Source organism: Thamnophis elegans, chromosome Z (assembly GCF_009769535.1).
Source record: "Thamnophis elegans isolate rThaEle1 chromosome Z, rThaEle1.pri, whole genome shotgun sequence".
Classification (NCBI taxonomy): Eukaryota; Metazoa; Chordata; class Lepidosauria; order Squamata; family Colubridae; genus Thamnophis; species Thamnophis elegans.
In genome coordinates, this window is record NC_045558.1 from 10516742 (window position 1) to 10538921 (window position 22180).

Sequence of the window (22180 nt, forward strand, 5' to 3'; positions counted from 1 at the left end):
TGGAACAGAATTCTTTTCAGGTGGGGAGGGGGAGTAGAACTCCTTAGCATCTGAGCTAACTGTATTAGCAAGCACCTAGAAGCCAAGAGGGACATACATGCCAAATTTCAAGTTTGTAGGCGCGCGCCTACACACACACACACACACATATATATATATATTTGAGGAATTGTTACTGGGCCCAAAAGCAGATAATCGATGAATACAGATAAATTTTGAAAGTTGCCATTTGGATTTTTTAAATGTAACTTCAGCCATTTTTTTATTACAAGCTCCTGACTACAGCACAGTGGAAATAGAGATTACTATAATATTGCAGCTATTCAAATAACCTAAAAAATTAGAATGAAGATGCCAAGATATTGTTGCTGGCAACATTTGTTCACCTGCATAAAACTCAAAAAGTTCCTGTGTCATTAAAGGAACAGTTTAAAAAATATAATAATATTTATGACTTACACAGGTTTGTTATGGGTTAGAGGGAGTCCTCAACTTACAACCATTTGTTTAGTGATCATTCAGAGTTATAACGACAGTGAAAAAAATGATTATAACCATTGCAACATTCCCATGAGATGATCAAAATTCGGATGTTTGGCAACTGGCTTATATTTACAACAGTTGCAGCTTCCCAAGGTCATGTGACAGCCATTTGTGGTCTTCCCAGCCAGCTTCCAACAAGAAAAGTCAACAACAACACTTAACAACTGCAGTGATTCACCTAGCAACTATGACAAAGAAAAGGTTGTAAAATTGGGTACGATTCGCTTAACAACTACCTTAGTTAGCAGTGGAAATTCTTGTCCCCATTGTGGCTGTACATTGGGGACAACCTGTATTTCGAACTAAATGTAACTATCCTTTGAATATTATTATTTTAAATTATTTATTTAAATACAGTACGCTCCTCCTAAGGGTTTACCTCTTCCTGAGGATTGCAGTGAGGACTAGCATCCTAGCTGCTACGATTGGTAGCATTTTCTCTCCTTACCCAATGCTAATATCACCTTCCTTTTAATTCCATCCTCACAAGACTTGCCAAAGTTTATTTCTCAGGTCAAAAGATGCATGCATCGGTTTGCTATAAATTGTTACGCCTAAGAGTAAACAGGAAGCTCAAATCAAAAGTTTAGGAAGAAGCGTTGACACCGTAAACTTTCGCTCGACAGCATGGAAAGGACATTGTGACCTTTCTTCTGGTGCTAGCAAATTAATGCCTATGTATATTTACAATGGATTAGAACTGTGTTTTGGGCTATTTCTCTATTTGGCTTTAGTTATAACTCTGAATTCTGCCTGGCAGTCTGCAGTGTCCTCATTATTGGTGATTCCAAATTTATTTATTGCTGGGAACTCGTGCCCCAGTGTCATCAAAGGTATGGTCTCCGTGGCAATGAAACAATGCCTCAGGACTCACGAAAGCACCTGACCAGAAGGTAGATTGATTGTCTCTGCTCCAACAGAAGAAAATTAATTTTTATGCCTTTCTCCCCCCACCTTAATAAATGCAACTGAACCAGGTTTTCTTTGTAACACTAGGTTTTAAGCAACCATCCATGTCTTGTTGCTACTAATCTCATTTTTTAATCTCTCTCATTATTTCATTTTGCAGATGTACCGGTATTCATACACTGCTTTTTATGTCCTCAGAAAGCTGCCTAATGGGTAAGTGATACCATGAAGACTCTACATTCTATTGGTAGCTTGAATGGCTTATATGGGATAATTGGGGAGGAGGATACGACACGCAGAGGTGGGTTCCTACTGGTTCAGACCGGTTCAGCCAAGTAGGTAGTAACTCGGCTGCTCGGTTCCACCACAAAACCGCGGATGACAAAATCACGGTCGACGAAAGCGCGCATTTGACATCATCACAGTGCGACGAAAACATCGCGCTGTGATCGAAAAATGTAAAAATAAAGCGAAAACCTTACCCTAACCCCCCCAAACCTAACCCTAAACCTAACCCTAAACCTAACCCTTAACCTAACCCTAAACCTAACCCTTAACCTAAGCCTAAATCTAACCCTTAACCTAACGCTAAACCTAACGCTAACCCTTAACCTAACGCTAAACGTAACCCTAATGCTCTAAACCTAACCCTAACCCTTAACCTAACCCTAACCCTAACCCTAACCCTTACCTTTATGTGAATCGGCTTGCTTTAATTTTATTTTTATTTCAATTTTTAATTTTTTTCGTCGCGCTGTGATGACGTCAAATGCGCGCTTTTGTCGATCGCGCTTTTGTGGACCGCGGTTTTGACGGGTCACGGGCTGCTCACGCACCCGATTGATTTTTGGTTCTGCGCATGCACAGAACAATCTCCATTACAGAAATGTACCGTATTTCCCCCTCCTAAAAGAGGGTGAAAATTTGGGTGGGTCTTATACACTGAATGTAGCCCCACCCACCCACCCTCCAGTCCCAACCCTTTGGCCTCTGTCTCCCAGCAATATATCTCTTTGCAGAAAAGGGGGAGGGGCTTGCGGATGCTTCAATAAGCTATAGCAATCCCTGCAGCCTATAACAGCTGATGATGGGGAGAAATCGAAAGTGAAACTTGCTGTTTGCTCCACATGGCAAATTGTTGGGAGGCAGATTTTTTTTCCTTGTGATAATCAGGCTGTTTGCTGCAAGGAGGTAAGCCAACAACTATAAATGCCTATAGAATGTTCAAATTATTAGACTTATTTTTAAAAAAACTGCTTTATTATTATTCTAGAAAACTTAACAAAACGAAGAAGCTTTTTAAAATAAATGCTTGATCCGAAGAGGCCTCGTGCTATTGCTTTAAAAAGCGCTATTCTTTTAAATAGCGGAGAATAACTATACTTCCAGAAAGCACATCAATTTTAACAGCATCTGTAACAAGTATAGTCTGAAATATAACACTACAAATAGTGTATATTGTCTGTACTGTTTGTTGCAAGGAGGCAAATTGCTGGGTGGCAGAGGCAGATATTTTTCCCTTGTTTTCCTCCCCAAAATCTAGGCGCTTTTTATAGTTTGGAGGGTCTTATACTCTGAAAAATATGGTAATACCCCCCCTCTTTTTAAACATTCTGCGTATGCGCAGAACTTTTTTGATGTAAATGCGTATGCAAATGGAGCAATTTTTTTTGCACTGAACCAGCAGTAATGCCGGTAGCAACTCACCCCTGACTACATGGCAACTGTTCCCAAACTCTGTGGGCGCAGTGCGTCCCTGAGCGAACCAGCAGTAGCAGCAGCCAGAACCCACCTCTGGTGCAAGAGCATTAGGCACATGCAAAGCACACATGCGCGCACAAAGCTTGCGATACCCGAACCGGTTGTTAAACTAGTTGCAGCCCACCACTGTCCCCAACTAAACAGTCTGAGCCATCCATTATAAATGCCTGTGGTTCAGGAGGCTTATTTCTAGAATTGGTTTGGCTTGGCTTATTTTATTAAATATTTATTATTTTATTGAAATAACCCAAGTGGCCAGATGTGACGAGGAAAACCATTTCATAGGTGTTGCTGCTAACTCAAATGTTTGATTTCTAATCATTCCCACATTAGCATTATTCTTAGCAGCTATGCTACCATCTGTAACATTTTGCAATCTTAGAGTTTCCTGGCCTTTGGAGTGAGGTCAGGTCCACTCCACAATCGTTATCCAGAACAGCTTTTTATTATTCTTATTTTTGCAACAGGACCACCTCTTGAATGTCTCTGTTTTCAGCAGCAGATGTTCAAATTAGCAGCTTATTGGCAGAGCTGGAAACAAAACCTCTGAACTCTTGTTTGTTTCCATTGGCTTTTCTGTTCTTTTCTCTAAATTTGGGAGTGAAATTCAGGTTAAGCCAGAGCGCCACCTAGTGGCCTTTCTGGGACCCTCCTTTTCTTACAGAGTGAGCCATACCAAATCAGACTGAAACTCTATAGTGGTGAGCTGCCCCGTTTTAAGCCATGGAAAAACCTGTTTTTCAAGCAGAAGAGGAATTGAATAAAAGCCTGCATGGATCTTTTGGTGTTCATGGCGCTTGGTGACCTGCAGCCATCATTTCTCCAGGATTTTCTGCCAGGGATTGCTTTTTTGAGTTCTTGAACGCTCATCCTTAATGCCCTCAAAAATACTATCCATTCACTCTGTCTTCTATTAATCTCTTTTTCACTGGCCTCCAAAATCAGGGTTTTCTCTAATGGCTCTTGTCTTCTCATAATGGGTAAAAAATATTTAAGCTTTGGCTTTATTATCAGTGCTCCTATTGTACATTTGGGGGGGTTGGTTTGTTTTTAATAATCTCACAGTGGATGATTCATTCTACTTGTCTCCAGCACCACAATTCAAACCCAATCATTTATCATTCAGTCCTTTAGACAGTTCCGGTTTTACAGCCATATGCTACCACCGTGAAAACGATAACCTTGGCAATATGTGCCTTTGTTGCTAGTACGAAGTTGCTGACTTTTAATATTTCGTCTAGATAGTTCATACTTGTCCTCCTCAGTAGCAGATGTCTCTTTATAGCATGGTTATAACTGTGTGAATTTTTTTTTTTAACCCTGGGAAGATTAAATCTATTACCACTTCAGTTACGTGCCTTGGATTGGTAATGCCTGTTTGTATAATCTTATTTGCTTGCATTTTTAGCAATAGAACAATTTTGCATTCTTCTTTCATCTACAATAGGGGTGTCAAACTCAAGGCTGGATCTGGCCCGGGAGGGGGGGTACTTAGATCTGGCCCGCGGGGCCACCCTGAAAACAGTGAACGAACGGGCGGCAATACCTCTGTCATCTCCGGCAGAGGGTTGCAGGAGGCCATTGCAGCAGAAAACAGAGCTTGCAAGGGCCGCAGACAGCCCCTCCCCCCCCCAAGTTCCATTTTCACTGGGAGAGGATTGCAGGAGGCTGTCACAGCCAAAAATGGAGCTTCAGAGTCTGTTTTCACTGGTGGAGTACTCAGGCCACCATAGGCACCCGCAACACGAGTGACATCCAGATGGCCACGCCCACCCCGGCCAGGCCCACCTCAGCCTCCTGAGGTCAAATACAACCCTGATGCGGCCCTCAATGAAATCAAATTTGACACCCTTGATCTACAACATGTTTTATTTTAAAGCCTTCTTTGCTCCCAACTATGGAAGTGGTATCATCACAATATCTGAGATGACTGATATCTTTCTCATTCTAATTCCAGTATCTTGTGTCCGGAGGTCCGGTATTTCTCAAGATGTATTGTGCACGTAAATGACAACTGTTGGACAACTGTTGTCCATTCCTATCTCTATTCCAAATCTTTTAGCTGCTCTCTGATCCACTTTAACTGTTGATTTAGGACCATCTTACAAATTCTTCTGTACGTGGCTCAGAACACCCATGTTGTTAAGATCAATCTACTCTCGGTTGTGGTAAATCGTTTTAGCATCTGCCTGAATCTGATTGTGGTTTTAACAGAATAACACAATTGGAAGGGACCTTGGAGGTCTTCTAGTCCAATCCTCTGCTCAAGCAGAAACACTATACCATTTCAGACAAGGGGTTGACCATTGTCTTCTTAAACACCTCCAATGCTGGAGCATCCATAATTTCTGGAGACAAGTTGTTCTACTGATTAATTGTTCCAACTGTCAATTAGTAATTAGTAATTTAATAAATTTGTATGCCGCCCAATCTCGTAGGACTCTGGGCGGCTTACGGAAACAAGTTAAAAGTTAGAAATAAACAAGATACAATTTTAAAAACAACACACCATACATTCCGTCTAGGTGGGGCTGGACCTTGTTCAACAGCCCCAGGCCTGCTGGAACAGCCAGGTTTTAGTGGCTTTTCGGAAGGCCGAGAGAGTGGAAAGGGTCCGGATCTCTACGGGTAGATTGTTCCACAGGGCCGGAGCAGCTACAGAGAAGGCCCTCCCCTGAGGGGCCGCCAGCCGGCATTGTCCGGCCGATGGAACCCGGAGGAGGCCCAACCTGTGAGATCTTATTGGTTGTTGGGAGGTATGTGGCAGGAGGCGGTCTCTCAGATAGCCAGTTCCTAAGCCATGTAGGGCTTTAAAAGTAATGACTAGCACCTTGAAGCGCGTTTGGAGACCAATAGGAAGCCAGTGCAGCTCGCGGAGGATGGGTGTAACATGGGTGCATCTAGGTATACCCGATATCGCTCGCGTGGCTGCATTCTGGACCAACTGTAGTCTCCGAACACTTTTCAGGGGCAGCCCCATGTAGAGCGCATTACAGTAATCGAGCCTTGTGGTCAAGAAATTTCTTAGTTCTAAGTTGGTTCTTTCCATCCATTGCTCCTTGCCCTGCCTTCAGGTGGTTTGAAGAATAGGTTGACCCCCTCTTTTTTGTGGCAGCCCCTTAAATACTACTATCATTTCTCTCTTGGTCCTTCTTTTCATTAAACCAGGCATATCTTCATATGTTTTAGCCTTTAGGCCTCTAATCATCTTTGTTGTTGTTCTTTTATGATCCATGGAAGTGAGTTTTGAGGTTTACCTATAGGTAATCCTTGACATATCTCTATAATGGAGGCCGTTCATCACTTTCCTATGTCTAGGACAGTGTTTCTCAACCTTGGCAACTTGAAGATGTCCGGACTTCAACTCCCAGAATTCCCCAGCCAGCGCTGGCTGGGGAATTCTGGGAGTTGAAGTCCGGACATCTTCAAGTTGCCAAGGTTGAGAAACACTGGTCTAGGCAGTTGTTAAAATGGGTTGGTCACATGACCAACCTGATTTTACAGCCTTTTTGCAGCAGTTGTTAAGCGAATCTCTGATTTGCTATGACAAATATTTGGCCAGAAACTGGAAGTGCCGGTTTTCAGCAAAACCATTGATAAATCATGGTCATGTGACTGTAGGACACAGTTCTAAATAAGGCCATGTTTCTGGGCACCCAAAATACAGTCATTTGACTAAGAGCTCCACAGCTTCAGAACTGGGTTGTAACTCTCCTTTTTCAGGTGTATTGTAACCCTGAATGGCCACTAGGAAGCTGGTCATAAGTCAAGGACTAATTTATAATGCATTTGTTTATTTGTATCTTGCCTCTATTATTGTTATTATTTTATACTCAAGGCGGCAAATATATCCAACACACAATCCTCCTCCTTTTTGCCCCTAATAACACCTTGTGAAGTGAGGTGAATTGGGTTGAGAGTGAGGTTATCCAGCTAGCTTTCATAACTAAGGCAGGACTAGAACTCACAGTCTCCCAATTTCTAGCTTGGAGCCTTATCCGCTAGAGCAGTGACGACTAACCTTTTTGTCGTTGGGTGTTGAAAGTATAATGCAATGTATGTGTGACACTCCCACACATACGGCCCTTATCCCTGCATATGTGTGCATGATCCCCCTGCGCTCCCCCTTCCTCCCCATACATGCACACACGACCACCCCTGTGCCCCCCCCACATGTGCATGAGTCGTTCCCCCCCCCCACATCCTATTTTTGGCCTAGTAGGCCTCCCTCAACATGCATGCGCCCCGCCCCCATACATGTGCAGCAGAGACCCGAAAACCAGCTGGCCAGTGGGAGGCACACGTGCATGCGTGGTGAAGCTGAGCTGGGGTGACAGCTTGCGTGCCTAGAGAGAGGGCTCTGCATGCCATTTGTAGCACGTGTGCCATAGGCTTGCCATCACAGCTCTAGAGCAAATTTGGCTGTGCTGATATCAGTAGTTTAATGTAGGCCATATCTGGAAAGATGGGGCAAAGAACAAGAAAATATTTGTGTAATTCCACCCATCTTCAACATCCCAAGGTTGAGAAACTCCCACTCAATCCATTTTTATGCCATTTAGAATGAAATCCTTCAGTTTCTTTTTCATGTTCCTCCTTTCCTTAGCTAAGAAGTTATTCCTTATTGCTTTCAACTGGCAAGGGGTCCTTGCCCAATTTTGCCTTGTTTCACTATTTTCTTCCAATGCAGGATTCCTCAGTTAATTTATTTTCTTTATTTTCAGAAACTGTAAACTAATAAAGGAAGAACTGAGGCTATCCAATATGTGAAGCTAAGAAAAAAACATGGTTTTTTTGCCATTAAAGGCAAAAATGATTGGTGGGAACTTAAGAGAGTGACTATCCAGTTAATTACAATAAGTAGAATTGTTATGGTAATTACCATTAGCAACAGGATTGATAGCCCTCTTGTGAGTCACTGAAAGTCTCATAAAAAAAGAATTGCTAATAGTTTAAAAATACAAATACTTAATTTTTAATAGCAATTAAAGACCTAAAACAGTAAATAATCCACATTCAGCAATCAACACAAAATTGCTCATTTTTCAGGCTGAAACACCTATTATGAATTATCATTGAACTTTTCCTACTTGATTAAGTTATATTTTTAAAAAATATTAAAATATCAGATCTGAAGTACATCTTAGGGATGAAAGATAAACTCTGTGTGTGTGTGTGTGTTAGTGTCACAACCCCTGGTATGCCCAAATATGGGAGGAAGCCTACTGCTTCCTTTCTCTGTATATCGGAGATATATATATATATATATATATATATATATATATATATATATATATATATATATATATATATATATATATATATATATATATACATACATACACATACATACATACATACATACATACACACACACACACACACACACACACACACACACAGATACATACAACCCTAACCCTATATATATATATATATTTGACAGTTATCACTGGATGCATTTGAACAGAAGTCAGATTGCCTTTTTTTGGGTCCCATAGTAGGAGATACACAGGACAGGTGGTTGGAATAGATGGAATTGAATTGAATTGAATTTATTGCATTTATATGCTGCCCTATTACCGGAGGGACTCAGGGCAGCTCACAATTCAAAGGGAGGAAAATACAGACAAGGGGGGAAAAAACAGCACAACAAACAACTACAGAAAGAATTTAAAAACAATCAACAGCCACACAGTTCGAGCGGGGATGGGAACTCGTCAACCCCAGGCCTGTCGGAACAGCCAGGTTTTAAGGGCTTTGCAGAAGGCCTGAAGGGTGCTGAGGGTCCGAATCTCCATGGGGAGCTCGTTCCAGAGGGCCGGAGCAGCCACAGAGAAAGCCCTCCTCCGGGTGGTAGCCAGGCGACATTGGCCAGTAGATGGAATTTGGAGGAGGCCTACTCTGTGGGATCTAATAGGTCTATTGGAGGTAATTGGCAGCAGGCGGTCTCTCAAGTACCCAGGTCCAATACCATGAAGGGCTTTATAAGTGATGACTAGCACCTTGAAGCGTATCCGGAGACCAATGGGCAGCCAGTGCAGCTCGCGGAGGATAGGTGTAACGTGGGTGTACCGGGATGCACCCACAATGGCTCGCGCGGCTGCATTCTGGACAAGCTGAAGTCTCCGAATGCTCTTCAGGGGCTGCCCCATGTAGAGCGCATTGCAGTAGTCCAGTCCTGAGGTCACAAAGGCATGAGTGACTGTTGCGAGTGCCTCCCGGTTCAGGTAGGGACGCAACTGGTGCACCAGGCGAACCTGGGCAAATGCCCCCCTGGTCACAGCCGACAAGTGGTGTTCAAAAGTCAGCTGTGGGTCCAGGAGGACTCCCAAATTGCGAACCCTGTCTGAGGGGCGTACAATTTCACCCCCCAGCCTGAGAGATGGAATACTTGGCCAATTGTTGGGAGGAAAACACACAAGCCACTCGGTCTTGTCCAGATTGAGTACAAGCTTGTTTACCCCCATCCAGACCCTAACAGCCTCCAGGCACTGACACATCACGTCAACCGCTTCACTGAGTTGGCACGGGGCGGACAGATACAACTGAGTATCGTCCGCATACTGGTGATATTTTATCCCGTGCCGTTGAATGATGGCCTTTAAGCTCCCTTTTGACCCTTCCATTCTGTGGTCTTGACTTCTGGTCTGTAAAACCTAATTTGCTTCAGTTCTTTGCTGAATTCATAGTTATATTTAAGCAGACCCGTGACAAGATTTGCTTCTTTGTATTGCTGCATGCAGAACTGTGCCTCATAAACATAATTGATACATTTCTTAACGAGCTATTGATGTGCTGCCTTCATTTATACTCCTCAAATGATAAACAAAGTAAATCTAATTGCCTATGCAGGAATAAGCTGCCATAAAGTAATCCCGGTATAAACTGGCACAACACTAATGCACTAAAACAGCTTAAAAAGAGATAGGCTGGATAATTAGCCATTAAATTCTGCAACAAAATCAAAAGGATTTTAAATATTTCTGCAAAACGTATCTTATCTGGATAGTTTTCCCAAGACTGTCACTTCAAGAAAGGTTATCTTGTCACCGGACTTGTATATTAAATCCTAACAAATCACATTATTACGGGATGTTTCCAAAAAACCTGAAGCAAGATGACCAGCCTCCAGTTAATTAAATGCTTTAAAGCTGTGGCAAAAACAGAATACATTGACCCGTCAGCAAAGCTAATCTGAAATTGAGATGTTAAAGGGGCAAGAATTTCCAAATGAACAGGAGAGGCATTCACTTACTTTCTCTACTGGTTCACAAATGTGAGTGCACCCCGTCCATGCACGCGCTTGGCCTTCCGCACATGTGCTTTGATCACGCATGCAGCTTGCATGCATGCACATGGCTTGAAAATGTGCCTAAATAGGACAGCATAGAGCTGGGGAGGGTGGGAAGGTCCACCCGCAATTTCCACTACTGGTTCGGATGAACTGATCCGAACCGGCTGAATACATCTTTGGCAAGGAACATCCTTTATGCTTGCTCACTTTCCTTTGGAAGGATATCAAGCAAGTCTGGGTTTATTTACATTTACAGATAATCCTCAACTTACGACCAGCCATTAGCAACCATTCAAAGTTATGACCTATCTGAAAAAAAGGGAGCTAAGACCAGGTTCCAAAGTTCCAAGGGTTGCTTCCTCCTACAGTTCTATGATTAGACATCAGCAACACAACTGGACTGTTTGCCGAAAACCTGCACCACTGCAAACAATGGGTTTGCTTAATGGCCACAGCGTTTGTCTAATCACCACTATGTTCACCTAATGACTGCTGCAAAAAAAGTCATAAAACCAAGTTGGTCATGTGACTAACCCAATTTACAACCATCAGCGACGTATGTGCAGAGAAGAGCAATCAAGATGATTAGGGGACTGGAGGCTAAAGCATACAATCAACAGTTGCGGGAACTGGGCACGGCTATTCTAGTGAAGAGAAGGACCATGGGAGACATGATAGCAGTGTTCCAATATTTGAGGGGCTGCCACAGAGAGGAGCTGGGGATCAACCTGTTTCCCAAAGCACCCGAAAGCCAGACAAGGAACAATGGATGGAAACTGATCAAGGAGAGATTCAACCTAGAAATAAGGAGGAATTTTCTGACAGTGAGAACAATCCACCCATGGAACAGAAGTTGCCTTCAGCAGTTGTGGGAGCTTCGTCACTGGAGGCTTTCAAGAAGAGACTGGACAGGCATTTATCAGAAACGGTGTAAAGTCTTCTGCTTGGGCGGGGAGTTGGACTAGATGACCTACAAGGTCCCTTCCAACTCTGATAATCTGTATGGATCTGTTTACGATCATAATGTGTAGACTCCATTATGGTGATATGTTGAGGATTACTTGTATACATTATTACATATGAGTAATTCCGTTCAAACAGTAAATGCCCATTGGCAGCCAGAACTCTGGTCAATATTAGATTTCCAGACAGTCCTATGTACATACTTTTTTTTTCTTGTTGTCTTCCCAAATTCACTCAATTCCCCTTCCCCCTCCTTTTGTCTGCAAGAAGCAGCAGCTTGCTCATCTTGACTCATACCTATTTGCCTGCCAAGTTTAGAAGGAGACCAAGGGTGAATTGTCTTATTTAGCCTTTTCCTATTTTGAAGTGTCATCTAACCTGCTGCGACCAAAAAATATGGTTTCATTCTGTCCATCTCATGGCTAGGAATTGAAGGCAACAGGCAACCTCTTACCTGTTGGCAAGCAACCATCTAAAGCCCATGTTTTTCATAGAGGCACATGGTACATGGTGTGTCTAAGAAGGATGTGCGTGCCATTTTGCCAAGCCATTTATTTGCACGTGTCTTGGGCTCTTCTTCCTTCACTGATCCTTTCAACTGTTACTGCAGAAGACATACATTCCCAAGGGTGTTTCTTGGTCAAATAAGTCGAGATGGTGGCGACATCATCTCCTGTGGCACACAGAAAGCACCATTTTATGTGTATCGGATGCAGTAAAATAAGAGTAGGTCTTCCATTGCATCATACTGTATCTTAAGAATTATTAGGGCTACATTCTTGGTGGTCTCTGAGCTTGGTTATTTTCCTGAAGATGTTTCATTACTATGCTAGGCTGTGTGTTTGTGTGTGTGTGCATGTGTAAAGATGCCTCAGACAGTCCCAACACATAGTGGCAGGCAGTGGTGAAATTCAAAATGTTTTACTACTGATTCTGTGGGCTTGGTGCACCTAACAGAGGAAGGATATTGCAAAATCCCCATTCCTTCCCCACTGGGGCCAGCCAGAGGTAGTATTTGCCGGTTCTCCAAACTACTCCAAATTTCCGCTACCGGTTCTCCAGAACCTGTCAGAACCGGCTGAATTTCACCCCTGGTGGCAGGGTATAAGATGCAGGCAGGAGCAGCAATCACTCAGGGACACAACCCAATAGCTAGTTTTGCAGGAACATCTTCATAATGCGTGGACTGGACCCTGTCCTAAATGAAACAAACAAAACATTTTGATATTTACGTATACTGTTTGTTACTTACCAAACACAGCCAAATTATATTAAAGTAACCAAATCATGGCAAGGCATGTCACGACTTTTGAGCACCCTTAAATGTTTGGAAATTGAACGTTGAAAAATTTGACGCGCCACACTATCCCAAGTAGGAGACTTCACAGAAAGTCATGAAGAATGAGAAGACTAAGATCCTGTGGGACTTCCCGATCCAAGTGGACAGGCAAGTTCTGGCCATTAAACCGGACATTGTGGTAGTAGACAAAGACCAGAGAACTGTGATGGTGATAGATGTGGTGGTGCCAAGTGACTGCAACTTCAGGAAGAAGGACAATGAGAAGCTGGAAGAGTAGCAGGACTTGAATGAGGAACTGGAGAGTGTGTGGAAAGTCAAGGCCAAAGTTGTTCTGCCCTCAAACATAACAAACCTGATCTAGGCTTCCAGAGAAAGCATAAACCACAATCTTAATCCCCCAAGCCCCTTTTTTATTTATATGGCTGTGAATTATGGTCATTCACAGCCTGTAATGATTCACAAACAGTCCTCGAAGAGTCTGACAGATGTCTGCTCGAGTTGCCACAGTCTTTCAGGGTAAGGTTGATAAGCACCCACCTTTATCTCCCTTGAAACGCTGCCAGAGACCTAATTGCCAATTCGTTTTGCAAGGCCAAGCGTAACACAGAATCAAACAGATGTTCTCAGAGCTTGAACCGACCATATGAACTAACTGCTTCCTGCAAAGGCTCACGTCCGTTTGATCCTCTTTTATGTCTCATGGGAGGGGCCAATCATCTCCAAGCCTCACTCCTGAGTCGCCCCTTTTTCCTTAACTTTTTGCATTCTGGCAGCTCTGCGCATGTGCACACTGGGAACAAGCTCACACTGTTCTTCTGCCTCACTGATGTCAGACTCCGGAGGCTCTGGAGACAGCACATAACTACCAGATGACCCTGGCTCCCTTTCTGCCCCTAATGCAGAGCCCTTGTCCGAGCCTTCCCCAGACTCCAGGACTGGCCCATGTTCTTCCCCAACCTCCTCACTGTCAGACTCTGCTGCCAGCTCTGCAGGCCGCCGCCGGACCACAGCAAAGCTCTCTGAAATTAACTCAAAGATTTATTTTTTAGGAGTGTCGGCAGCCCCAGCAGAAAGTTTCTTTCTCACCACAGACTAACAAGTCCGTCCAGCCGGAAGATGAGTACTTGTCTGCCACATCTATTCATCTCTGCCCCCTGCTTTTTATCCCCAGAGCTAAGGTGGAGCTTCACTAACAGCAGTGGCTCTTCCATCCCAAGGACTGGCCCATAGATTTCCACTGCTCTCCTCTCCTCTGCCTTCTGTGCATCTGCGTATCAGGCACTGGACCCAGCTGTTTCACCTCTTCCTCATCAGCCACCTCCAGACCTGGGGGCTGTTGACTCTCCATCTGAGGGCTACCCCAGGCTCCCTCTCTGTCTCTCTCTCTCTCTGCCAGCCCCATTCCCTCTTCCCCCTCGGAGCTCTTGAAGCTGACCCCAAGAGCCGAGGTGGCGCAGTGGTTAGGGTGCAGTACTGCAGGCCACTTCAGCTGACTGTTATCTGCAGTTCAGCGGTTCTAATCTCACCGGCTCAAGGTTGACTAAGCCTTCCATCCTTCCGAGGTAGGTAAAATGAGGACCCGGATTGTTGGGGGCAATATGCTGACTCTATAAACCGCTTAGAGAGGGCTGAAAGCCCTATGAAGCGGTATATAAGTCTATAAAGTCTATAAAGACCCTGACTCACACCTCTCCTCCTCTTCCTCTTCCTCCTCCTCTGATTTGGCTGCTGGAGGGACCGGCAGCTGACAGGCCAGAACAAAAGTGGTCCCAATGATGGTAGGAGCACTCATGGCTGGGAGAGAGGCAGCGCTGGGTTGCTCTTACTGCCGCTACCAGTACTCTGATCACGGTCTGTCCGTGGATGTGTGTGATGTGCTCTGTGCACGTGCATGACGTGCACTGCTCACACATGCGCAATCCACCGTCCCTGTGACACCCAGCTGCTTGTCGGAGCTCGCACAGGCACCGCACGCTGTGCGTGTGTGTGCAATTGGGCGTTTGCTTTAAAGACCATTATAGAACACAGGTAGGCGGGTGGGCCAAGCGAGCCACTGTACCAATACACTGTCAGCTGCTCCCAGCTACTACCAGTATGGCCGTACTGGGCCATACTGCCTGGAACCCACTGGAGAGGGGGCTCCAACAGATCTCAGATGTGTAGGAATAGCTAAAATCATGTGCAGGATCCTCAAACTCCCAGGCCTCTGGAGAGGATCCAAGATTGTGGAAGACACACAGGCATGAGAAGGGATTGCCTGTCTGTCTGTCTGTCTGTCACTATCACTGCTTACCAGGAGTTGAATCTGTGGGCAAAGGATTTGAATCTTATAGCAATAGCAATAGCAATAGCAGTTAGACTTATATACCGCTTCATAGGGCTTTCAACCCTCTCTAAGCGGTTTACAGAGTCAGCATATTGCCCCCAACAACAATCCGGGTCCTCATTTTACCCACCTCGGAAGGATGGAAGGCTGAGTCAACCCTGAGCCAGTGAGATTTGAACCGCTGAACTGCTGAACTAGCAGTAGCCCAAGTAGCCTGCAGTACTGCACTCTAACCACTGTGCCACCAAGGCTCTTCTCCTCTTGGTAAGGAGTTGTGATTTAGTAAAAGGATACTGTCCAAAATGGAGGGTAGTGAGGAGTCCCAGTACAAGATGAAACTGGTCATACAGTGCCCCCTAGTGGTCAATAGTAAATAATAGAATTTATGTTTTAAAAAAATATACATTCCCATTGGGTGTGAGGTCTCGAATCTTTTCTTACAAGGTCCAGACAAAATTAATAATTGTAAACTCATTAGTCTGAGAGTTCAAGGGGGGAGGGGGGATAGGGGAGGCATATCTCTATAGCAACTAGTTCCTTAGCATTTTGGGGTTTGTTTGTTTGGATTTAACTTAATCAACACTTTCCAAGTTGAAATTGGGACTGAGTTTGCCTGGGTCGGAATATTAAAACAAGACTGCTATTTAAAAAACAGCTGGTTCAAGATAAGTGTATTCAAGCAGTTTTCTATGTGCCTTGAACCTGACATTTTATTTTATTTTTAAAGCAGTATTAATGAGAGATGAATAGTGAGGAAAAGCTATTCCAGGTCATTATTTAGAAGCCTGATTTCTTTAATGAGCTGTGATAACTCTGCCCAGGAAATAAATAGAAACAGACCACCAAAATAGATCACAGCGCATGATGCCAAATTAGTCATCCAATTGCTGCATGCAATTACGAAAAAGTCCATCCAAATGTCACTTCACAATGTAACCCAGAAATTCCTCTTCTCCCCTCCCCCTCCCCCTTTGCTCTTTTTATTTCTTGTTTTCTTTCTGGATAGTAAAAATATTAGTGTTAGTTTGGAGCGGTGCTTCTTAACCTTAACAGCTTTAAGATTCCAACTCCCAGAATTTCCCAACCAAAATTGCAAAATTGAAGAAGGGGAGCGAGTGACACATACAGACACACGCACCTTTAAAGCTGGGTGACATCCCTTTTTGCATTGAAAGTGAACTTAGAATGGATCGCTTTGTTATGGTCACTGACCAGATATGAACCTAGTACAACAAAATTGAGAGAACTGGAGCCACCAATGACAATTGCAAAGGGTCCTTGTCTTACAACCATTTATTTAGTGGCTGTAGACAGTAGAAAGCACTCACCCCCTCTCCTAGAAGAATGAAATATTCTAGGAAATATTAAAAAGGCAGAATATTATATTTCCCTGGATTGGAAAAGGATTAACATGTTTTTAAAGACAAAGAGCAGCTCCCTGACTCCACCAGATATTTGGTGCACATTTAAGACTGGGCCACCTTATCTACAAGACAATTAGAAGTTCAGCTCCAGGGTGATGGGATTAAGACATGACCCTCCAGGGCATAATAGGATTACCCCTCTACCCATCTAGCAGCAGAGCTCACTGCATTGCAAAATCACCTGGGGACATTACATCACCCAGTAAGGTTCAACCACCTTTAATTCAGACAACCTCAGCTATGATCCCAGCATAGACCCCTGGGAATCTGACAGCCAATAGAATACACGTCCTTGCCGCAGGAACAGGAAGCTCAAGTTCAAATCCCAAAAGAGGGTGTAAATAACACTCAATCTCCACTTCATGTGGTCAGTTACCCAGAGTCACACATGCTTGGTGGTTCTGCTTCATCATTAAAACCATCTTTCCAATCAGCCTCCGTGTTTCCATTGTCTTTCTCCCTACTTGGAACTGAACCCAGATGGACATTTCTTCCAACAGTTCAAAGTTACTATACCACTGGGGCAAAAAATGACTTATGATCCAATCTGGGTTGGTCATCAGGACCGGTGGTTTTGTTTTCTGAGTTTTTGGACTCATACTGGAGCCCAGCTTCAGCGAACTTCTCTCTAGCAGAGAGTGTGCTTTGGGCTGTTCTGGGAGTGGTATTTATAGGGTACCTGCTGTATGTGGCTTTTTAGATGTTGATTGGAGTGTAGATGGCTGGCTGTTAAGTCATTGGCTGTTGTTTGCTTCTGCTGCCAACCCCTCACTTCAGAGATGGGTTGCTGCTGGTTTTACTACTGGTTCGCAACCCACACGCAACGCATGTGTGCGTGCCAGCTTCGCTCGTGCGTGCATGTGCACTGTTCAATGTAAACTGTTCTTTGCGCATGTGCAGAACAATTTACAGTGAACTGCGCATGCGCAGTCACTAAAAAACAAAATGGTGGTGCCCCAGCAGCGGTGAGGGAACCAATTCAGCGGCGTGGCAGACCTGGGTTGCTGGTGGTTCTGCCACCCAGGCCTGAATTCTACTACCGGTTCAGCCAAACCAGGCCGAACCGGGAGCAACCCACCTCTGCCTCACTTCCTAAGTACTTGATTCCTAAGTACTTGATAAGGTAGTAAATCAGCACTCCTGTTGACTGAGGAGGGGCCCATTCAAGCGATTGAAGTCTTGGAAAAGGGCCCCTGCTCAGAGACAGGTTCCATGAAGATGGGCTCCCGTACGAGTCCGAAAACTTGGAAGATACAACCTCTGGTCCCAGTGACCGACCCAGATTAGATCCTTCAACATTATCCTGGGACATGTATGTTTCCCTTCATTCATAACTTATGACTGTTTTTCACCCGTACAACCATTACAGCATCCCCATGGTCATGTGATCAAAATTCAGATGCTTGGCAACAGACTCATACTTATGACGGTTGCAATGTCCCAGGATATCATGTTATCACCTTTTGCAACCTTCTGACAAGCAAAATCAATGGGGAAGACACTTAAAAACCATGTTTGCTATTTTAACAGCTGCAGTGACTCACTTAATAAGATTGTAAAATGGGGCAAAAACTCACTTAACAAATGTCTCGCTCAGTAACAGAAATTTTGGGCTCAATTGTAGTCATAAGTCAAGGACTATCTGTACTAAAATATTAAAACATATATAATGATAGGCTTAGAAGTTCCTATCTTTTGCACCATGGCTAAATTATGTGATATAATATCTCTCTCCCTCTCCCTCTCCCTCTCCCCCTCCCGCTCCCCCTCCCCCCCCTCTCTCTCTCTCTCACACACACACACACACACACACACTTTTTGAGAGCTAGGCACTACATGCATTCCAACTCAATAAATATCCTGGGAGAAATTAAGTAAATGAAACGCGAAGTAATTAACATCATTAACGCTAAATAGTTAAATAATACCATTAAGTTCAAATTACCTTGAACTTAAGAGGAATCGAAGAGATGTTCCTGTATTCATTGTTATAGTGGCAAATGTACACCACATCTTTTTCTTCATAGATTAAGACTCTACAAATTAGATCATAAAGGAATGATCAACGAGTCAAAGAAAATAGACTCTTCAACGCTACATTGATTTCATTTACTAAAGATGGAAAATACCAAAAGAACATACAGAAGGTCAACAAGAAATAGGCAGGAAAGAATGTATGTTATTGTTCAGCCATTGTTCAGACATCTGACTCTTCGCAACCCCATGGACAATAGCATCTGTCCTCCACTGTTATGCTTGCTCAAATTTAGGTTCATTGCATCTAATGCTGTCTGATCCTCTGCCTTCTTCTTCCCCTTTTTCCTTCACTTTTTCCCCAACATCAGGGTCTTTTCCAATGAGTGCTCTCTTCTGATTCGGTGGCCAAAGTATTTGAACTTCAGCTTCAGGATCTGTCCTTTCAAAAGAACAGTCAGGGTTGATTTCCTTTAGGATGGATGATTTGATCTCCATGCAGTCCAGGGGTTCATCAGAAACAGATTGCGCCAAGCAAATCTTATCTCATTCTTTGACAAAGTGACCAAATTACTGGATCATGAAATGCTGTGGAATAGTATACTTAAATTTTGGCAAAGCATTTGATAAAGTAGATCGCAAGGTAGAAAAATGTGGGATAGACAGCACTACCACCAGATGGGTTTGTAACTGACTGGCATATGCTCAACATATAGTCACTGACAGAAGTACATCCAGAAGTACATCATGGAGGGAAGTAAGCAGTGGGGTTCCCCAAGGTTATGCCTTAGGCCCAGTACTCTTCAACATCTTCATAAATGATCTAGACGAGGGAATAAAATGGGAACTCATCAGATTTGCAGATGACACTAAGCTGGCAGGAATATGGGCCAACATCCCATAAGACAATCTCAAGATCCAAAAAGTTCTTGACAGACTTGAAGTTTGGGCTCTGTGTAACAAAATGAAAGTAAAGTTTTACACTTAGGCAAGAAAAACCAACTGTGTAGGTACTGACTAGGTGAAACCTGACTTAGTAACAGTAACTGTGAGATGGATCTTGGAGTATCTAGTGGACTTCAATATAAGCCAGCCGTTTGCAGCAGCAGCCAAAAGAGCCAATGATATCGTAGGCTGCATTAATAGAGGGGCAGAATCATGATCCCATGAAGTTCTGGTACCACTTTACAAAGGCTTAGTAAGGCCACACTTGGAATACGGCATCCAATTCTCTGGTCACCACAATATAAAAAAGGCGTTGAGATTCCGGAAAGAGTGCAGAGAAGAGCAACAAGATATAATTAGTAGGGGGAGGGAGGGGGGCTAAAACATAAGAAGAATGGTTACAGGAATTGGGTATGTCTAGTCTAATGAAAAGAAGGCCTAGATGTGATAGCAATGTTCCAATATTTGAAGAGCCGTCACAAAGACTGGGGGGGGGGGGTGTCAAGCTATTCTCCAAAGCACCTGAAGGCAAGACAAAAAGCAATGGATGGAAACTAATCAAGTAAAGAGTCAATTAGAATATCAGCATGACTACTATTAGGAGACAACCTAGGAGCATAACACAGAGACTTAAACAGTGAACAGTGGTTTATATACAAGACATATACAGATACATACATACGTGGTAGCAAATACCTGACAAGTAATCTATCTTCTTTTTAATACCACGCAGAGAACATAGCAAATGGATACCAGATACCAGAGAGATACACGAAGAGAGTTACCACCTCTCATGGCATGGCCTCCTTTATATAGACACCTCTTAAAGTGGTAAAGCCTCATGTGGACCCCTTCACGGTCTTCAAGTGGCTATACCAATGCTGATTCATCTACATTGCATCAGCCTTACATTTCATCAGCTTTACAGTTGCAATAGCCTTACATAGAGTGGTCAGCTTTAAATCATCATTATCCTGATATAGAACTAAGGGGAAATTTCATGACAGCCAGAACAGTTAATCAGTGGAACAACTTGCCTTCAGAAGTTGTGGGTGCTCCATCACTGGAGATGTTTTAAGAAGGGACTGGACAGCCACTTGTCTGGAATGATATAGGGTCTCCTGCCTGAGCAGGGGGTAGGATTAGAAGACCTCTTAAGTTCCCTTCCACTAGAATAACTCAGTGGAAAACTCATTCTTATTTAGCTAAACCAGGGGTAGTCAACCTTTTTATATCTACCGCCCACTTTTGTATCTCTGTTAGTAGTAAAATTTTCTAACCGCCCACCGGTTCCACAGTAATAGTGATTTATAAAGTAGGGAAGTAACTTTACTTTATAAAGTTTATAAAGCAGAGTTACAGCAAACCCCTACCGCCCACCATGAAAGCTGGAATGCCCACTAGTGGGCGGTAGGGACCAGGTTGACTACCACTGAGCTAAACTATGCGTAATTATTTCAGGTCAGATAAACTTGGAAGCATTCACAGCTGATTATGCATGCACTGAGAGATTTTTGTCATTGTAATTTCAGAACTGAGTTGTAAGTACTTTTGGGGTGGGGGCATCCAATGTAACTTCAACTGTCCGCTAAGAGTCTGGACGTAAGTCGAGGACTACCTGTACTTTATCTGATATTCTATGAAGGTTTGTCGTGTGGAAAAGGTTGAAGTGTTTTGCATGCCTTCGATAGAAAGTCCATGTTTCACAGGCATACAGAGGAGTAGCATGGCTCTGTATCCTCCAGTTTTATAAAGAGTAAAGAACATAGTGGTGAATTTGAACTTGTCACAGTAGATCCCATTAAGGACAGCTGAGGTGCAGGATCTTATTAAAATCTCCCAATGTTTTATTCGTTTACAGGGAGCCTCAAAATCTCTACCCTCCCGAGGTTAGCAATGCAAAGCTCCAATTTGCGGGATGGGGACCCAAAGGCCAGCAGCTGGTAAGAAACTATTCACTATGACTTCTTGTCTTCCTTTGCTGCAAAGTCAGTCACAAATGTGAATTAAGAGGGATCCCATATGGCCTCTTGGCTTACTTTGCTGATTCAACCATGCAGCCCTGTCGCTGATAGGTCAGGACTTAACCCAGCACTGATAACTCTTGTCTAATAGCAAGACCAATTTGATTCTCATATGATCCGAAGAATTCATACGCTGAAATCCAGCAGAGCAGGTTAGGGCTATAATTTAGAGGTGGCTCTAATCCCTTCTTAGCCACAGAAATGTCCTGGGGCAGAGGTCTCTCCAACCTTGGCAACTTTAAGCCTGGTGGACTTGAACTCCTAGAATTTCTAGCTTTGCTGGCTGGGGAATTCTGGGAGTTGAAGTCCACTAGGTTTAAAGTTGCCACGGTTGGAGATCCTGCCCTGGGGGACTAGGGTCAATCTCTTTCTGAGAATTGCAGGACCTGGGGTGATGCATGGCGATGCTCATGAATGAAGAGTGGGTAGATCCACATTTTGAGTCCTCCCTCAATCATTAAAGGCTACTGGGTATGAAGGAAAACCAAGGAGAAGAAGGACCAAGGCATTATGGTGGCAGAAAGGATTTCTCGGTACAGAGCCAACTACAACTTATCTCTGCTGTTTCCCGCTCCTCATTCCTTGTATTTCATTGACTAAAACTCAAGGATCTTCATCTCTAGACAATGTGTTGGACTTGGCAAGGAAGAACCTCCCTCTAGGAGTCCCAGGAGCTCTCCAGATACTGCTTTGGACCCAGCTGTAGGTAGCCCT

The 22180-nt window shown here is 43.7% G+C and overlaps 1 protein-coding gene across 1 annotated transcript in view; it reads left to right on the forward strand.

Moving 5' to 3' along the window:
- DPP6 (dipeptidyl peptidase like 6) overlaps positions 1 to 22180 on the forward strand; it is a 230004-nt gene that overhangs the window by 84726 nt on the left and 123098 nt on the right. Inside the window, exons 6-7 of the mRNA XM_032234960.1 lie at positions 1613 to 1665; positions 21304 to 21385. Coding sequence (XP_032090851.1) covers positions 1613 to 1665; positions 21304 to 21385 — 135 coding nt within the window. The remainder of the gene's footprint in view (positions 1 to 1612; positions 1666 to 21303; positions 21386 to 22180) is intronic.